Source organism: Thalia democratica, chromosome 3 (genome assembly GCF_965202585.1).
Source record: "Thalia democratica chromosome 3, ktThaDemo2.hap1.1, whole genome shotgun sequence".
Taxonomy (NCBI): domain Eukaryota; kingdom Metazoa; phylum Chordata; class Thaliacea; order Salpida; family Salpidae; genus Thalia; species Thalia democratica.
In genome coordinates this window covers 52,800,152-52,819,196 of record NC_139167.1, presented here as the reverse complement: position 1 = coordinate 52,819,196, position 19,045 = coordinate 52,800,152, and the positions used below count along the sequence as shown (strand labels likewise).

At 24.1% G+C, this 19,045-nt stretch overlaps 1 protein-coding gene across 2 annotated transcripts; it reads right to left on the bottom strand.

Moving 5' to 3' along the window:
• Positions 1–5,073: 5,073 nt before the first annotated feature.
• LOC145831994 (protein GPR107-like) lies at positions 5,074–18,898 on the bottom strand. Of its 2 annotated transcripts, XM_082939349.1 has the most exons (15): positions 18,795–18,898; positions 17,696–17,806; positions 17,334–17,384; positions 16,095–16,229; positions 15,314–15,635; positions 14,811–15,016; positions 12,333–12,375; positions 11,812–11,978; positions 10,905–10,975; positions 10,356–10,473; positions 9,569–9,699; positions 8,533–8,626; positions 7,868–7,951; positions 7,291–7,412; positions 5,074–6,771 (listed from the first exon to the last, which is right to left on the bottom strand). In XM_082939349.1, the coding sequence occupies exons 1-15, from the start codon at positions 18,873–18,875 to the stop codon at positions 6,636–6,638; spliced, it is 1,872 nt and encodes a 623-aa protein (XP_082795475.1). In that variant the 5' UTR covers positions 18,876–18,898; the 3' UTR covers positions 5,074–6,635. The 2 variants fall into 2 exon arrangements, with proteins under 2 accessions (XP_082795475.1, XP_082795476.1); XM_082939350.1 differs by lacking the exon at positions 17,334–17,384.
• Between the last annotated feature and the right edge of the window lie 147 nt (positions 18,899–19,045).

Sequence of the window (19,045 nt, the reverse complement as noted above, 5' to 3'; positions counted from 1 at the left end):
TTTTTAATACTATTTTAAATTTAGACTGTTAGTTTTTGTAACTATTTATCTTCAGTGTTATCGAATTAAATGATACTTTTTTCTCACAAATGATTATTACTAATTTCTTTAACACAAAGCTATAAATAAACTTATTTCTTTATAGCTAATCAATTTATCAATTGGTCATTGTTATATATTTTTATTAAACAAATATGTTGGAATTTAGCTTAAACATCTAAAACATCAGTTTTTAGTGTTTTTATAATAAAATTTTGAAAAAAAACTATGAAAACTTTTTTCTTAACTAATTTTATTAACTTAAAAAATACATTGTGAAAAAGAAAGTTAAAAGTAGCTCAGTAGTTAATTTTGTGTTTTATAAAAAGTATTCTATAATACTATTTGTTATAGAAATATATGAAACTATTAAAGTAGATGACTGTATAGAGCCACCGAAAAATAAAATTGACATACATGTTTTTATTAGAAAAATTTTTCTTTTAAATTTTGCGAAATTTTACTTTTAAAATTTTAAAACACTCTTACTTTTTATTACAAAAAGTTTTGAATTTTAGTATAGTTGGGAAAAAAAAGCTTGTTTGATATTTAAAATATGGTGAGTTAAACTAGTAGAATACATTTATTACCTAAACATTAAAAAGAGCAGATTAATAATTATTACTAAACTCGAGGGTTTTGCATTAAAATAACTTCGAATTAATTTTAATGTAAAACTGTTAGGTTTCTACTATTTTTCAATTGGTTTCAAATAAAACAATAAAAGCCAATTTGTTTTAAATTATTCCATCGGAATTTCTTTTGTTTGTAGAACTATATTAACCTCTTTACTATTCAAATGCAATTTAAGAGTTTAAGTATTTAACGTTTTTGAATATTAGACAATTTCTAAGCTTCTTTAAACTTATAATGTCTGCTGTGAATCTTTAAAGTTTGAGCTGAACTTTAAAAACACCAAAATGTGACATTTGAAAGGTATTAAATACGATAGACTTGAATAAGAATTCTCAAACAGTAATGCACACTATAAAACTTTAAGCCACTTAAAAAAAATGAAAAACCTAAACGCTTTTTTCAATTAAAATAAACATTTAAACGGGATAATACAAATTGGGGCTATTTTTTATTTAATTCATATAATACTTCCAATAAAAATTTCGTTAATTCTCTTTAAACTAAATTTAATTAAATGAATATGAACCTATTGTAGCTACATGACATGATTTTAAGCAGTATAAGAGTAAAAAGAAAGCATTTATAAGATTGAAAACATAAATAAAACTTTTATTTACATTTTTACTTCAATTTTTTTTATCTAATATTTAACTAGTATTCAAAACTTTATGAATTTTTTTCAAACATATTGCTTATGTACAGGTTTTTTCTAATTAAGTTCAATTGTACAATATTATATAAACAGTTTTAAGTAGAGAATAATAAAAAAGTTTCGTACCTAATAAGCTCAAAACTATTTTGTTTAAACACAAGTTAATTTACTGACAAATGTTTTAGTTTAAAACTCAAGCATAACATTTAAAACTTTAAAAACTGAAGCATAAGGTTTAAAACTGAAATCTATTTACACAAATTAGTTTTAATTTTTTAACAACTATCAGATAAGTTTATAAACTTTTGTACAAAAGTATGGTTTAAAATAAAAGTTAAAATTAAAACAAATAAATTAAAACACTTAATCTATCTAAAAACTTATTAAATAAATAATATAAAAAGATTTTTTAATTTTAAGGCTAAACTTAAGTGTAAACTATGCTTCAGTTTACCTAGTTTATAATACATCTTCGTATCATATTGCTTAGAATATATGTACTTGTTAATTTTAATTCGGTAAAATGTAGTATTGTTGTGTTCAATTTTTTAAACTATTAAAACCCTTTGTAATACTTTAGAAAAACAGTGATTTCTTTATAACTAACAAAACTTGTTGAATTTTTTATCAATCATTTTAGTTTTTATAACATCTAAGTTTAAGTTAATGTTTTTAAGGTGTATTGTGTAGTATACTCTTGAAATATATAATATTAGCAAATCAGATTTAAACAAATAACTTTTAACTTAATTTAACAACATAATTAGTTAAAATATAATATCCTTCCATTTTTAGAATTGAAATAGTTTTATAGAACTAACTTTTGACGCTTCATTAATTAGACTTATGTCAAAACAGACTTTTGAAAAGTTTTAAAAAATATGTACTAAACATGTATAAAAAATGTCTAAAAACTAAGTGGTATACTAATTAATATATTAATTCTAAACTGAAAAAGTTTAAAATTAGTATTTTTATATTTTCAAAGTTTTCTTAAAACAAAAGGTTTGTTGTTTCTTAATTTCAAACTTATGTCTCAAGTTATTATTTTTAAATATAGTTAGACCTTTAAGTACCATCTTATTGCCGGACAAGCAATTTTTTTCATTTTAAACTTTATTAACAATTTAAGCGCTTTCGGAAATTACAAACTCCCTTATCAAAATACTATACACTAACTAGTTAACTAAACATAAAATAAATAGAGTAAAACTAAATCATTTGTAAAAACACAACTAATTAAAACGACAATTAATTAAAAAAAAAGGATTTTTATAAACAATTAAAACATAATGGATTATTTAAATATATTTATAGTTACTCTTGATCCTTTATCAAGACCAAGCTGATTATTTAAATTTGGTTGAAGTTTTACTAATAAATTTTATTTATATAATCTTTTTCCCGGATATCTTTTAAAAAAGAAAACGCTTCAGTTATCAATAACACCATTTGTAAACGACTGTACAAACTAATATCTTTTTTAGAATTTTAGATAGAAAATTTACCTGAACTTTATCTACAGACAATAAATTATAACCGACCAGATTTTTATGAAATAGCTTAAATTTTGTACTTTTAAGTTTACAGATGTTTTTTGTTGTAAACTTAAAGTTTACGGATTGTTTTTAATTACAAACTACTAGGTTTTATGTTTAAAACTTTATTGTTTCTTAAAGCAAAATAAACAAACGTTGGTTTCAACTAAAAATAAAAATATAATATTTTGATTACTGGGTAAGATTAAAACGTTAATCATCAAATTACTTACAAATCCGAAATACATTTTACAGTCTAAAAAGTATACTGAAACAAAATAAAAAACATTCAATGCTATCCGAAAAAGAAAACAACTATAAGATACATAAACTTAAAAGCAGTCTTTCTTAATTTAATTTTAAATAATCGTTACAGTTTCATTTATAAATACAATAATTTCAATGTAAAGATAAGTAACTACTTAAGTTGTGTAAAGTAATGACTCTTCTAAGTTTCAATTCTTTGTGTTGACAATTTTTATTCAAAAGACGGTATAACGTAAAAACAGTATAAGAAATGTTAATTACACTGTTCATTATTTTCGTTCGTACAAATTTAATTTATTCTTTTTTTTTAATTTATTTATAAGTTTTTATCATGGGGTATGCAAACTTAAATTGCATTGTTCGTTGTTTTATTGAGTTTAAAAGCTGTAAAATGTTTGTTTTAAATATAAAGTTAGTTAAAAAAAATTAACTTCAAAACTATTTCTCTGATTCCTTTAGTTTTAATATACAAGAGAGTAGATTATTTTAAAATATAAAACTTGTGTGTTACTACTTTTAGATTTGTATTTTTTATTTATAAAAAAAAAGCAATTTCATTGCAGAGTTTACGGCTGAAAAGTGCGTACCCAACCGGTAAAGTCTACCTAACCAGAAGGTTACTGTATGTACCAAGTATTTATAAAATACTAAATACAAATTAATGCTTATTATATTATTGCTTGATTTGTACAATTAAGGCAAAAAAAAATTTCAAAAACTCTTGTGCGAATCTAGAGTTTTTTTACATATTAATGAAGATGCTACATTTACTTACATTTCATTTGTTTTGAATGTTGAGTATATGGATGTAACTTTTAGATAAACTTGAATAGAAGCTAAACTGCAACATTACAGTTTAAAGTCATTCAACCACCACATCATATAACCTGCAAGTTTTTTTAAAACTCAGCTGTTTTTTGTGCTGCTGAGCGAAGTAAATACTGAGGAATTCTTACCAAGAACGGTATCTGTTGTGTGGTTTTTTTTTTGTATTGTTTAAATATAGAGTTAATATTTAAACTGATGTTTAAGGGCATAGATTTTACAAACTGATCTTATTTTATAGAGTTTAGTCTAAGCTATCAGATATTTTTAACCGCTTGAAAAAATTCAAAGTAGTTTTTGAGATATGAGCAATCAAAGTCGGTAACCTCAACAGGTTCCTAATGGAAGACGCAAACTAAAAACGCGAAAAAAGACCATTTCATTAAAAATCTATATCCTCCTTCATTTTTTTAGCAATCTTTTTCAAGTTTTTACATAAAGTATATTATTAATCTTAAAAAAAAATTTGTGCAGAAATTTATAAAATCTTAAAAAATATCTTTAAAAAAAAAAAACACCTTTTTTTTTGCTTTTTTTTTCTACTTTGTATTAAATTGGATAGTACAATTTCGGTATTGAATCTATTCGAAAAATTGAATCGTATGCCGTGAGACAAGCTCAAGTTAACATAAGGTTTGATTATACCTGAGACGGCATGCATAGACTAGGACGAAACCGATCTAAGTCTACCGAAGGCTTGTGGTCTGATGATCAAATTGGTATGATCAAATGTTATGTTAAACAGTAAAATAATATAAGTATTATATTTCAAAAATACAAATTACTTTTAAAACTTTTATTCTATGGGAGCTTATAATCTAGTAATTATATGGGAGCTTACTTACTTACTATCCTATAAATGTATTATATACTTAGTATAAATTGTTATATATTTAGTAATCCACAATCTTTCTCACTACAACATTATCAATAAATGTACAAACGGAAGGAAATTTTAAAACTAACTACACACAGTTGATTTAATACCTCTGACACCAGTTTAACATAACAGATGGATTATAATTAAGGTAATGGTAATAACTAATTATTATAATGAAATGTTAAGTGGCATAACAAATTTTCAAAGTCATTGTAAAAAAACTTTATTTGTTAAAAGCGAGTAAAGAAATACAGCAATTACATTAAAACCCCTTTTACCTAAATGGCTATATAAAACATATTTAAGCTGAATAAAAACAGTACAAATAACACTTCTTTTTGTTTAGAACAAAGCCAAAAAATATACATATAAGTTAAGGAAAACAAAAGGAAACGAACTAAAAAAAATACGACAGTAAACAAAAGTCTCACTAAACAAAAGCTTTTTAATTAATGCTTAAATTTTCGATTACAAAACATAACAATACATACCAAGATGTAAGTAAATTTTGCAAAGAGGACAATATAACAAACGCAAGTTGAAAAACTGCATGAATTTTTCTTTCTATAAGAATTTACATTAATATCAAGTAATGTTGTGTATAATTTTAAAATAAACAGTTTTTATGTTAATTTCAAAGTGCTAAAAAGTAAACAAGATAGAGTATCGGAAACATCAAACTGATGTTGAAAGTTCTATTTTATAAGCTTGAAAACATTAAAAAAATACACTGAATAAAAGCTATATAAAAAAAATCGAGTAAATTTTTTTTTAAAAACTATATTTGTCACAATGGTATTTGTCAAAATTAAAAAATAATGTTTTAAAACAGTTTCAAGTTTTAAATCAAACTGTTTTCAGAAAAAAACAAACTTGAAAAGAGCACAAATCAGTGTTTGTTTTTATTTAAAATATAATTTGCTCTGCTTTAGCTCTACAGTATCGAAGACTAAAAACAAAAGTGAAACATCATAAAAACAATGCTAACTATGTACAAATAAATATTAATATTGCAACTAAAAAGCCCGTTATTGCAAACTTAATCCTCCAACTTAATCAAGTTTCTGGACATTCAAAATACAAATAAAATAATATTAAAATATTAGAAAGCCTAATATTTACCTATTCTTAAGTACAACTATTGTGCTCATAATCTACAAATATATATTTATTTTCAAATTACTAAAACAGTTTGTTGGCTGGCTTATCGACAAAGAAAATGTTTGGAAAAAAAATTGACAAAATAAAAAATATTTTGCTTAGGTATCTTTGAAATATAAAAAGTAATTGGGTGCATGTAAGGTTTAAACAATTTAGATAGTTTGTGTTTTGATATAAAACCCATAAAATATAACAACAAATAAAACAGTATTAAAAAGTGATCAGTTTATGAAACTTTTTGTTTAATTTTACAATTATGCGTGTAAAACTTTTTGTGATGGTTGAATATTTCAAATGCCCATAGATAAGAAGTATTTTAAATATTGAATTTTTTTTACTAGTATTTTAATAATTTTAACAAATATTGAGAGTTAATTGATTATGTTTTTTCAAGTTGATAAATTACTAAAAAGCTTAAAATTTCGTGTCGAAAAACATTACATAAATTTTGATACTTTGAAAACTTTAAAACCAGTTTAGTAAACAACATTTAATTCAAAACTCTTAATGCTGGTTTAAAATTTTGTGTCAAAAAACTTATAGTGAAGCTCTAAAACTTTTGAAAGTTCTAAAATCAATTTCATAAGACTCGGGTCATTATTTGAGGTGCTCTACCGTTACACTTCCTTGCTACAATTTAAACTTTATCTTGTGAGTAATTGTTCTTCCTCCACTCAGGCAGCAACAAATCGTCCTCATTATCGAAATCTTCCTCAGTAGTGAGGAGATCGTTCCTCTTCGATACAGTTTCAGTCACTCCCGACTCGGTTAATCTTTATTTTGTTTATTTAATATAACGTTGTTTTAAAACTTAATAACATATTAATAATTTTTTTTTAATTGTTGAAATAATTTTTTTTATTTAGTTAAAATAAAGTTAGATAGAACACTTTATATAACATGGACCGTAGTAAATAAAAATATTATACAAAATTTGACAAAAAACTTATATTTAAAATTTATATAAAACATGGACCGTAATAGAAAATAGTTAAATTATCCGTTTGTTTTAAATCGTCATTAATCACTACATTAAGTTTAATAAGTTTCATTTATTTACTAGTTTCAAGTAGAAAAAAAGTTAGTATTTCATTATAGGCACAGAGATTAAACTACTAAAAATACTTTTAACCTATATAAGTAAAACATTTTTTTCTAAAACTTTTAGCAGTTACACAAATTAACAAGTTTTGCTTTGTAATTATACATACTAAAATGCAAAACAAAAACAAATTTAGTTTCTAACAGTGGCCGTCGGAGTATGTTTCAAGAAGAAAACAACAAAAACTAACGGCATGGACTCAACATCTTGGTAATCTTCCTGGGGTACTGATAAATAAGGATTGTCGCATCCGGGTCTGAACTGGTATCCGGTCAGGAAGAAGAACACCAAACTGCCTAATTCGCTGAACAACTGCAAATTACATTGATGTGGTTACATTGTTTTGTAACAACAGAAAAATTATCAGTTTATTACGACAAAAACTTCAGTAATTTTCTTTGAACAACAGCCTTTGTGTAATGTAACCCAAGCTTTATTGAGATACTTGATTTTTTTTAAACTAACTTATGTTATAAACACAAAACAACAAAGCTAAGTAGCACTTTTAAATAAATAAAATTTAAAAAAATTTAAACAGTTATTTTAGTTTAAATCTAAGATAATAAATTATTTTTCTCATTTTTTGTTGCTGTGTGTAACCAAAGTTAAAAAAGTTTAATTACCTACAAAACTATTAATTTAAACAAGCAAAAAGTTAATAAATCGGGTCAGTTTCATTTGGGCAAAAAATAATAAGTGCAAATTTTTTAAACTATTTTTATAATTTTTCCTATTAATAAAAAGTTCTTTATAAACCAAATACTAACCACATTTATCCAAATGAGTCTGAACGGAAGAGTTATTTCGAGAAGGTAGACGATCAGCCTTGTGAAGTACAGGTAGCATATTATCTGTTGATCGAAAATGTTTTTATGTTTAGCTACTATTGTAAATACTGATCAAATAAGCAGTAATTTGTAAGAAATGTTCACAATTTAAAATCATATACGAATGATTGATTTTAAAATCAATAGAATAATAATACTTCTGCTATTGTTTAATTTAACACTTTTATGATAAAGTTTATTTATTTTTGTCAAATATTAACACTAAATATAACTTTTAATTAAAAAAGCACTAGTGGTGGAACTAAACTAAAAGAAACGTATGGATAATATCACGCACTGCACTTTTATTTAATAAATTACAACAAACATTTTATTTTTATAGTGTTTTCATCACCTGCTCTAGTTTAAACAAGTATACGTTGCAGGTTTAATATTATATAGGAGAAGTTGAATTTAGATTTTAATAAGCAGCAATGTATACTCGTTCTACTTTTACTTCAGAAAATTCAAAAAAGTTATTCTTATACTAATACGTTAAATAAATTTCTATAAATAGCTCAACAATTTTTTAAACCACAATTATTTATGCGTAAGCTTTCTATGTAAAAAAAAAGTTTTAATATAAATAGCAATAAAACACGAACCATCATGTAAAAACGTTGGAAAAGTTTCAATTTGACCAAATTAACTGCAGCTTTGCCATCTGTTCTCGACGCTTCTTGCAAATGGCGAACAGACCTTTTTTAAAATAAGAAAAAAAAATTACTTTGTTATATAACTATACTTATAAAAACTAAAAATTAAAAAATTTATATATTTATCCCATCTGAACAACAAAAAAAATATGTATACATTAAAGTAGATATTTTGTTGTATGATTTAAACTTGGTTTATACTTTGGTTTAGAAAAAAATATAATTAAAGGTGTGAAACATATGTAAACTGTTGTTCGTGTTTTTTAATAAATATTTACATTGAAAGTATATGTTTAATATATATTACCTAATAGGTAATACATATTGGTATACAAGGAAGATAAAAAAAACTATTGAAAAAAAAATCAATACTTTCTTTGTTTAAAAGCACCGTTGTTACGAACAAATTAAAAAACAAATAACAACTATAAAAGGCCTAAAACAAATTCAACAAAAGTCTATTTTAATAATAAAAATGTAACGAACATTTTAAAACAAAAATTTAAAATATATATATATATAATTTAACAATGAATTGTACTGTAGAAATTATTAAATAAATTTAAGTAATAAATTTTATTTTATTACAAAAACTCTTTAGTTTTAAAAATATACTAATAACACTTTCATATTAACACATCTTATAATTTCGTTCTAATATATCTAAAAATCTAAAACATTTACGACATACAGTATACAGAACAACTAAAATATAAACAATCATTTGGTCAAATAAAACAAAAAAAACATCTAAAACCAAGCAATTAATTAAAAGTAAAACGGCAATATTGGTCGAAACAGTAAAATTGTAAGTGTTTAAAAAAGAAATATCTGTTCAAGTGATTAAGGCATATAGTACAAAAAGAAAATTTTTTAATTTCATCATATCTCAACCATTCTCAGACTATAATCATAAACTTAAAAACTTTTGTTTACTTATTAAAACCTTAACCACTTAAAATCACATATAAAAATGAAAACTAACCACACTACAGGGGCCAGAATTGCGACACAGCACAGTATATCAACCATGATCATGATATTCTTCCATGTGTAGTAGGATTTGCTCGATTCACTGGTGTCTTGTATGACTATGTATGCTATGTTGGCAAACACCTGCGACAACATTATTGAAACTTAAGTCTCGCATAAAAAGAGATACAAAACTTTTCATTCTTTGGTCCGTAATAATACTCGCCATAAAAGTTAGGTTAACTTGTTTAAGTTGATCATTGTATTTCAATAATCTTAAATATAATTTGTAAAAAGAAACTTCTATAAATTATTTTAAAACCATAAAGGTTGACTTTAAAATTATTTAAAAAACAATGTCTCCTTTTTTTTAAACTCAAATATATTTCACAAAATGAAAAAACTAAATAGTTTTGTATGTATAGATTTTCATAAGTCCTTCTCATAATTTATTTTAATCGATATGAATAAATATGATATTTTAAAGAGATAAAACCTAGTTTAAGTTATGTTTTTTTTTTTTTAATCTATTAGTTTTAAAAGAAAAATACTTTTTGTCAAAAAACTATATACATAAGTACCAACAGGTAAATTTATAACTTATTTTTACACTCAAAAAATAATTGAAATAAATATTTATGTATAGTATTGATTTAAATATACGAACATAATAATTTTAACTTTGAATTCAGTTAAAACCCTAAAATAATTGTACTTATAAATTCAATACTAAATATAAGATTAGCTTTATTTATAACATTTTAAATATTTAACAGACTCCGTACAGTTACAAAACCAACTTGCAAAGGAATAATGATCATGAATAATTTCTTTTCTCTGTTACTCAGCACATACTTGATGAAGGCCCAGCCAGTTCCAATAAGAAGTAGTATTATGAACAGAAGAACTCCTTTCAATCTAATAATTTTTTTAACTAATTTTCTAGTCGTAAAACAGTTTGCATTTCAGATTAGAACTGTATAAGAATTTGAGAAAAGTTGGTTATACAAAATTAGTATTTAAAACGGTTTTGGTAATATGCATTAATTTAAACGAAAATTATTTAGAAAAATAATAAATTTACATTTTAGTAATGATTTTTATAACAGTTAACAGCTAATTTCTTCAACATTTAACAACTAAACTGATATTAAAATTTACACGTAGTACTATAACTTGTTTTGATAAAAATACCATGTATCTTTTATCATAGAATCAAAATTTAGCGAAAGAATAAATATAAATACCTAATTTTTTTATAATTAAATAGTTTAGTTATAATCACATATAATAATCATTTAGTTCATTTAAAATTAATTAAATAATTTATCTGATAATAATATACTTACAGGTGAACAACATAGAAAATGATTGCCCAAGTTTCAGGCGTGCCGTCTTTACTGATGAAGTACAAATCAATCTAGAAAAATTTTAAATATTCTATAAATAAACATAAATAAAAACTATATATTATATATATTAAACTGTATTATAGGCAAGAAGTAAAAAACAAACATTCCATTGATTTCTTAAGGTCATGCTTTGTCAAAACGAATAACAAGTATTCAATTTTTCGGTATCCAATGTTCGTTAGTAATAACTATATAGACAAACATATAAATTTTAGTATAAATTTTACGCTGTCATAAACATTTTTCTAATTTAGAAGCTGTAAACACTATCGAAACATGTAAATTATATTCAGGTTAATTTTTATGTATTTTACTCACATGTTTTACTACGCATTAAAACAAGAAAATAAAATATACCGAATCAAAATACAAACACATAACTTAAAATTTACTGCACTGAGCTATTATAAAAAAAATTACTAATACAGATTGCCAAAATTAAAAACGTATAAAGTAAAAAAACAAGCAAAAAAGTTTTCTTTTAATTTTTAAGCTTAAATTTAAAATATATACATTGAATCTTCAATAATCGATTTTCATAAACACTAACTACATACACAGTTAAGTTTCACACTATCATAAATGTCTAAAACAAAACAAAAAAGTTTTAACAAAAAGCAAAATTTTAAACAATAGTTTTTTTAATAAATTGCCTAAACTGAAAAATTAAAACGTAAAAAAAAGCAAAAAGTTTTCATTAAGTTTTCAAGCTTAAATTTTCATAAAAAAAAAATTAATAACCTCTTTCATTAATAATAAATATATACACAAGTTGATAAAAGTTACAATTAGTAAAAGCTTACAATCAAACCAAAATTGGAAAAAGTGAAAAAATCAAACTGACGGAGTGGAAGGCGAGCGAAAGGCCCTTGATGACGACCAGCACCGCCATCATGTAGTGAATGACGAACACCTTGCCCTTGCTCACGCACAACACCGACACCCACTGGAAAGCCATGAAGAAGAACAAGGAGGAAATTATCATGTACAGCATCGGCAAGCACATGTCACCTGTTTGTTTTATTAAATTATTATCATGTATAGTATCGGCACACACGTACCTTCTGGTTATTGTTTATTACTTGTTTAATAAAATATTATTGGTAATCAGTAGGTAGATGTCGCATAAAACCAGTATAAAGAATACTTATTTACGTATTATAAAAAATTAATTTCCTTAGTTTATAAAATTTTATTTATTTAAAGTGTAATAAACAAACAAAAAAATAATTATTTGTTTTAAGGATAAACTATAAAATTTACTAAATTATTTTTATAATAAAAGAATAACATGGGAAGGCTGGTCTCTTGTTTCGTTAATACTTTTATTAGTATTTTATATTTTATTGCGCATATTTAACATACCTGCTGATAAGAAATTCCCTTTGTTTGACTCAGTTATGTTGATCTATAAAAACATGTAAATTTTAAAACTACTAAATAAAATTTCATAAATCTAGTTCAAAACATGAATGCCTATTCAATTTTTACTCAAAAACAGTATTAGTTGATAGAGTATAAACTTAGTTAGTCGATAATTTTATAAAACAATTTTTTGAGACAAAAGATACATTAGTATATGTTTATTTGCACACTTAATAAATATAATTATTTAAATTTATCAAAACTTAAGCATTTTTTTCAATCAGTAAACCAAAAAACTACTTATGCTAATAATAAAGGTATAAAAATCAAAATAACATTCTTCTTTGGTTGCTATGCTTAAAACAACAAAATTTAAACGTGTTCTGTTTTGCAATAACAGTAGTTTTTACAAATTTTGTTTTAAGAACTAAGTATAACAAACCAATATTTTTCTCTCACACATATTATTAAAATAGTTTAAATTTCAAACAGTTTTACTACATATGTATTAAAATACAAAAATGTGTAAAAGTTTAAACCAGGTATTAAATTAACAAAAATGCCTTAAAAACTATATAAAAAAAGTTGGTTGAAATTGAAGAAAAACAATATATAGTTATATTAAAAAAAAAAGTTAGTAGTTTACTGCAATGTTTTTATTTCTTTAAAATTTAGAACGTTTTTTGAAAATTAAGTAGATTAAAACGCTTTGGAAGTTAGGTTTTGTAGATACTTAAAGTACTAACATACTAACTAAATTGTAGTGCTATTCAATAAAAAGAGAAAAGAAACAACTATACAGGTTGGAAAGTTTAAAAAGAAAGTAATTATATATATTTCACCTCAAATAGTTTAAATTATCTCATTTAACTACTAGTACACAAAAAATCTAAGCTAAATGTTTGTTGATATTCAAATAAAATGTAGCTAGAGATAATCTAGTTACAATAAGAAAGTCTAGGTAAACAAACAAAGACAACTTTATGTTTGTAGTTAAGGCGTTACAAGCTAACAACTTTGAAATATGAATTTAAGTGTTCTCAGGTAACTAATTGACTTTTAAGATGATATACGTACAAAGATATTAAGATTTTTAAAATAAGATTTTGAAAAATAAACCAGCTTTTTTACAGTCCAATTTCATTAGTAACCTTTTACTAAGCCAACAATAATATTTGATAAATTTTCTTAAACTAGTTATTTTCAAGTAAGTTATTATTTCAAATCAATTAAAAGCTCCAATAATTATTCAAAATTCTTAGACAAAAAATTAACTTTAAAACATTTTATGAATTAGAATTTATAGCATTACTGTACAAAAGTCACACAGCTAATTCTTTAAAAAACTAACTGTGTAAAAGTACATTACTTTAAAACTGAATGTCGTTTTTTTCGGCTTCATTAATAAAGTGTTTTAATTTTCTGTTAAAAACTGAAAATACTTCATTAACATACAAAAAATCTTTACAAAACTGAATATAAGTCAAATACTTTTCCTTGATATTGTATTTAAAAAAATATTTCTTACTCCAGTTAATAAACATTGTACATCTAGATAAAAAGTGTTAACGATAAAAAAATTAAAAAAAAATAATACAAATCAAAACATATAAAACTCAAAAACCACAAATTAAATTATAAAGTATATTTATACACCAGTATTGCAAAATGAAAAGTGATATTTGAGAAAATTAAACTTAAAACTTGTTTTCTATATATACTAAACATTTTCTGAAAATATTTGATATCACCATATTACCTTAAATATAACGTAATAGGACGCTAAGTTCTAGAAGTCTGTAAAAGAGTCTGTCGGAAAATAAAAGCACTTTACTCAAAAATCGAATTTTCTCTACCTCAAAAATATAAAGTGCATAAGAAAAGTTTCAATTGAAACTCTGTTCATATTTTGTTGGCAGATAAACTTCGTTAGTCATTTCAAGTACTTGAGCATAAAAACAATTGCTATTTTATTTCTTTATAAAATAAAGCTTAAAAAGAAAGGTCTGTTTTTAATAATATTAATGTTAGTGTACATATTAAGTATACGTATAATATAACTACTTTTAATTTCAGCAGAATTAAGGAAAAAACATAGATATGAACTACCGAAAAACAACAGTTAGTAAAACCAACATAACAATAAGAAATACTAATATAACTAATAAATGTCTAAGAACTGAAATAAAAACACTCCTGTCTAATAAAAGCTAATTTAATATTTATTGAAGCTAACTACGATTGTTTTTCATCGGTCCATTTATTATTTAAAACTACATTTAGAGTTCTTAGAAGTATGATACGATCCATTAATTATTTTTTAAACGAAATGAAATAAAAGTGCCTTTCCCGTATATTTATTTATTAGTGCAGGTTCAAGTACGTGTTTTATACAGTTAATATTCATTTTGGTGAAACCAAGTAAAAAAACCACTAAAACGCATCTGGCAAAGTAAAGCAATGATAAAATAAAATAACCTCTCCGGTAACTTGCAACGCCTTCTTGGTGCTGCCGCCCTGAAACCTGCAGTTGTGAAAGTACAGCTCGTACAAGCCCTCCTGCTGCTCGGTTTGTATCAGCGTGGAAAACTCCATGGTGAACACGACTTCCCCGTTGCTCGCCGCCCTCCTGCTCACCGGGATGTGCATCAGCAAGGTGGGCTGCGGTCCTTTCTTCGGAGCGGCTGTGAAAATTTGCCGGCTGTTCACTTGATAACTAATTCCATTCGGTCTTTTTTAGAGATTGAAACATGTTTAAGTATAGAATTTATACACATACCTAATATAAACTATGAAATTTCGGGAAGGGTAAAAGGCAGTTTTGAAGTTGTGGTAAATTATAACACTAAAAATCTTAAAGTTAGTTTAATTTAATAACATTGATTTTATTTTGAAATTTTATTTAAAGCATTATGAATTCACTTTAGTATCTCGTTTACTACTTTATTATTTATCGGTTGTGAAATTTTGCATTGTTTTACCTCTTCTTTTTCTTGAACTGTTTTTAGAATCTGGTGGTGCAACTACACTTTTTTCTGCCTTTTGTGATTCAGGACCAGGTACACTTTTTTCTACCTCTTGTGATCCAGGACCAACTAAACTTTTTTCCATACTAGCTTCTTCTGGCTGTTTAATATTTTCTGATGATTTTTCGCCCTTGTTATCTTGTTCCGAATTTTCAACGGTTGCTTCAGGCGTCGATACTTCTTCTTTCTCGTTGTTTTTGTTCTGCAGCTGCCTTTCCACCTCTTTAATGTTTGACGTGTTGAAAAACGTCAGGTTACTCAGGCCAATGGTGTAAACCTGTTTAATTATAGAAAATATGGAACTATCTTTGATCATAAATGTTTTATTACGGAAAAACATGTTTTTTAAAGGAAAATAAAATGACCTTTAACATGTTATAATAATTTGATTCGTAGTTAACAATTTCAATTAAAATACTTAACAATTATAAGAATATTAACAAAAAAGTTAGAATAATGTTTAAGTGTCTTTCAAAATACTATATCAACTTGAGACTTTTAGATTATAAACTTTTCATAAATGCAACCACAAACTATTATGTATACTTGTTTGACTATTTACAATTTAAACATACATTCGACAAGCTGGTAGGTTCCTTATGTCTTAACATTTTTATTTTTATTGATAGTTGAAATTCTAACAACAATATATAAAAAAAACTATAATAATATAAATTATTTTTTTAAATACAAATACAAACAACAAGCCATAATTTTAATCAAACATTCAACTCACAGCAAGCTGGTACGTTCCTTGCGTCGCGTTCTTGTGCTCGATCCTCATAATCGCCCGCATCGTGTCATCCCTGATCGCCTTGTGGTGGTCCTCGTCGAACTTCAGAACGCATCCCTCCACGTTCTCCTGGTGCTCCTACACGTTGATGTGATTTTATTCAAACGTGTGATTTTTACTATAATTTAGTGATGACTAACTATAATAAAACATTTTTTTTAATAAAATAAAATTTTTCTCTTTTCTTTTTATAATATACAGATAAAATATACATAATATAAATTGAACGCATTCCTCAACATTCTCCTTATGTTCCTAAATTTAACAACCTAACTTTCACGATAATTTTGGTAATATATTTAGAATCACAATATAGAGCTATGTACCTAAATATCAGACTTTTCAACCCGTCTAACAGTATTGGTAGTATAAAAAGCAAAAATTTTTTCTTACATTTGTTTAACAAACAAAACGCTTTTTAGAGACTTATTTTTTTAAGATACTACCTTTATGTTTTGATTTTTGGTAATATATATAATTTTAATTTAAAAATTACGAAAATCTTTAAATTTTTATGATGTGTAATTTAATAGTGCGGTTGAGCGTTTTGACAACTTAAAATGTTACAAATTTTACTCAATATAAAAATCTGTTTGAAAAAAATTTAGATTTCATTGTATGTGTTATGACAAAAAATTAATACATAAAAAGGAAACAATTAAATTGCATAACAAAACGTTGTTTCTGTTTAACCTTTTTTTTTAAGTAGTTACAATTTATAACTTATTTTTATCAATAAAACTCAATTTTACCTAAAAGATGTAAACAGACAATTAAATTTAATTAAAACATTGAGAAATATCTAAAAGTTTATAATCATAAAAAAAGTTTGTATTAAGATAACTATTTGTTTTCTTTTTTTCACAGCTCACAGCTACAAAATTATTATTAAAAATAAATTTTATAAATAAACCATTTTACAGCTTACGCTAAATGGATAAAATAAAATTAAAATATAAATTGATTATTTGCTTGAAGTAAACTATTTATAAACATGTGTGTCATATAAAAAATAAATAAAACTTTTTTTGACTTACACAGTTATATAAAATCAAAAACCTAGTGATGACTAATTATAGTGAAAGTGTATTTTAACAGTGTAAAAGTTTCCTCAGTTTTTACCTTTTTTTTTTAACACAGATAAATATTTTATAAAATCAATTGTGAAACTAAAAAACAAACCACAAATGACGATCTTCCTTCACTGCTAGCTTTGTCTAATGTAAATCCAATCTATTAAAATGGTTTGCTTAAAATAAAAAAATTTTAATATAATCGTTCAAAAAAATGTTTTAAATGCTTTCATACTTTTTAAACATTAAATATTTTACATGTGGTTATAATATTTTTTTTAATTATTAAAACTATTATGTTTTAAAGGTTTTATTCAAAGATGTTTTTAAGTTTTAGTTAAAACAACAACGTTTGAACGAGTGATTTTTTTAATATTTTTTATGTTTAAAAACCTCCATGTAAACTGACTTTAGCAATATAAAAACTTTAACCATCTCTTAATTTATGAAAAAACTTTATAATTAACTAACATTCGGAACGATGGCTTCGTCTTTAGTTCTGATGCTGATCATCTTCATTGTGAGGTATCCTTCCTGCAGGTATCCGAACGAGCTCAGCTGGATGTACGATCGGTCGTCGTTCTGTTGAGTGTTTTATAATAAAAAAAATTTGTGACTGATACATTTGTTTTATTCTATTTTTTTATTCTATTATTTACATATTTTATTATTTATTGCAATTTTTCAATCTTAACTTTTTTTAAATCTCAATTTTTATTATTTTATAATGAGAGTTAAACTTTGTAACTTAATTTTGTTTTTTGTTTCGCATCAATTAAAGCAGCTTGTTTAAATTTTAGCGTTTAGTTTTTATTAAAAATATACAAGTAGAAAAAATTAATGAGGATTTAAAATTAAAATAAATGTTTAAGTTTTCATTAAATAAACTTCTACTTGTTTAATTATTAAATACAAATTGATCATTTTTAAGGTTTTTTATTTTACTTAATATTACAGTATTTTTAATTACTATCTTTTTGGGAAAGTTTATTCGTTTTGAATTTTTTTGTTAACTCATTTTTTACTGTTTATAAAATTATTTACCTAATTATCAACTTTTTGCTATTAAACAAAACTTTTTTTTTAAATAATCAATTATTCAAAATTATTCACAGCGTTTTTTAAATAAAAATACAAAAGCTATTTCAATCTTTTTTTATGCATGTAAAAATAGTTATGACGTACACTATTACCATTCAAAATTTAGCTATGCAAATGCTAAAAAATACACTTTTACAATAGGAGGTTATTTTAAAAATAAAGATAAATAATGCACAAAAAAGTTAGGCTTAAAAAAATTAAGCAATATTCACTTTTATTGTTTATTGATAAGTTTTAATTTTCTTTTATTTTACACGTAAAACCTTTCTTTCATAATATAGTTAATATCATAAGGAAAACACAGAGCAATAAAACCATAAAAACTCACAACTTATAAAACTATAGTGTATAATAATATTATACTTAAGAGAAAATTAACAAAATTTTAAGGATAACACAATAAAATAAGTAGGTTTCAAATTTTTCACTGTTTTAAAATAAAAAAACAAAGCTATATTTTTCAACAAACCTTGAATTTTAAATTCATAATTCTTCCTTGTACTAAAGTACAGAGCAAACATATTAGTAGTATTCCCGATTTATTAATCATTTTTATTACTTAAAATATCTGAAACAAACAATTTTTTATAAATAGTTCAATTATAAGTAGAAGACTCAATGGGTATCTTATACTGCATATTTTTTTATAAATAACGAAATGAGGTAACTTAAATGTGTAACTTTAATTTAAGATTATTCGACTATAACATATCAAAGTAA

Coding starts and splice junctions, on each gene's coding strand:
- LOC145831994 (XM_082939349.1), bottom strand. CDS start 18,875: ATGATTAATAAATCGGGAATACTACTAATATGTTTGCTCTGTACTTTA. Junction 15,017..15,313: donor CAGTTCAAGAAAAAGAAGAG/GTAAAACAATGC, acceptor AAATTTTCACAG/CCGCTCCGAAGAAAGGACCG. Junction 7,952..8,532: donor TCCAACGTTTTTACATGATG/GTTCGTGTTTTA, acceptor TTCGATCAACAG/ATAATATGCTACCTGTACTT.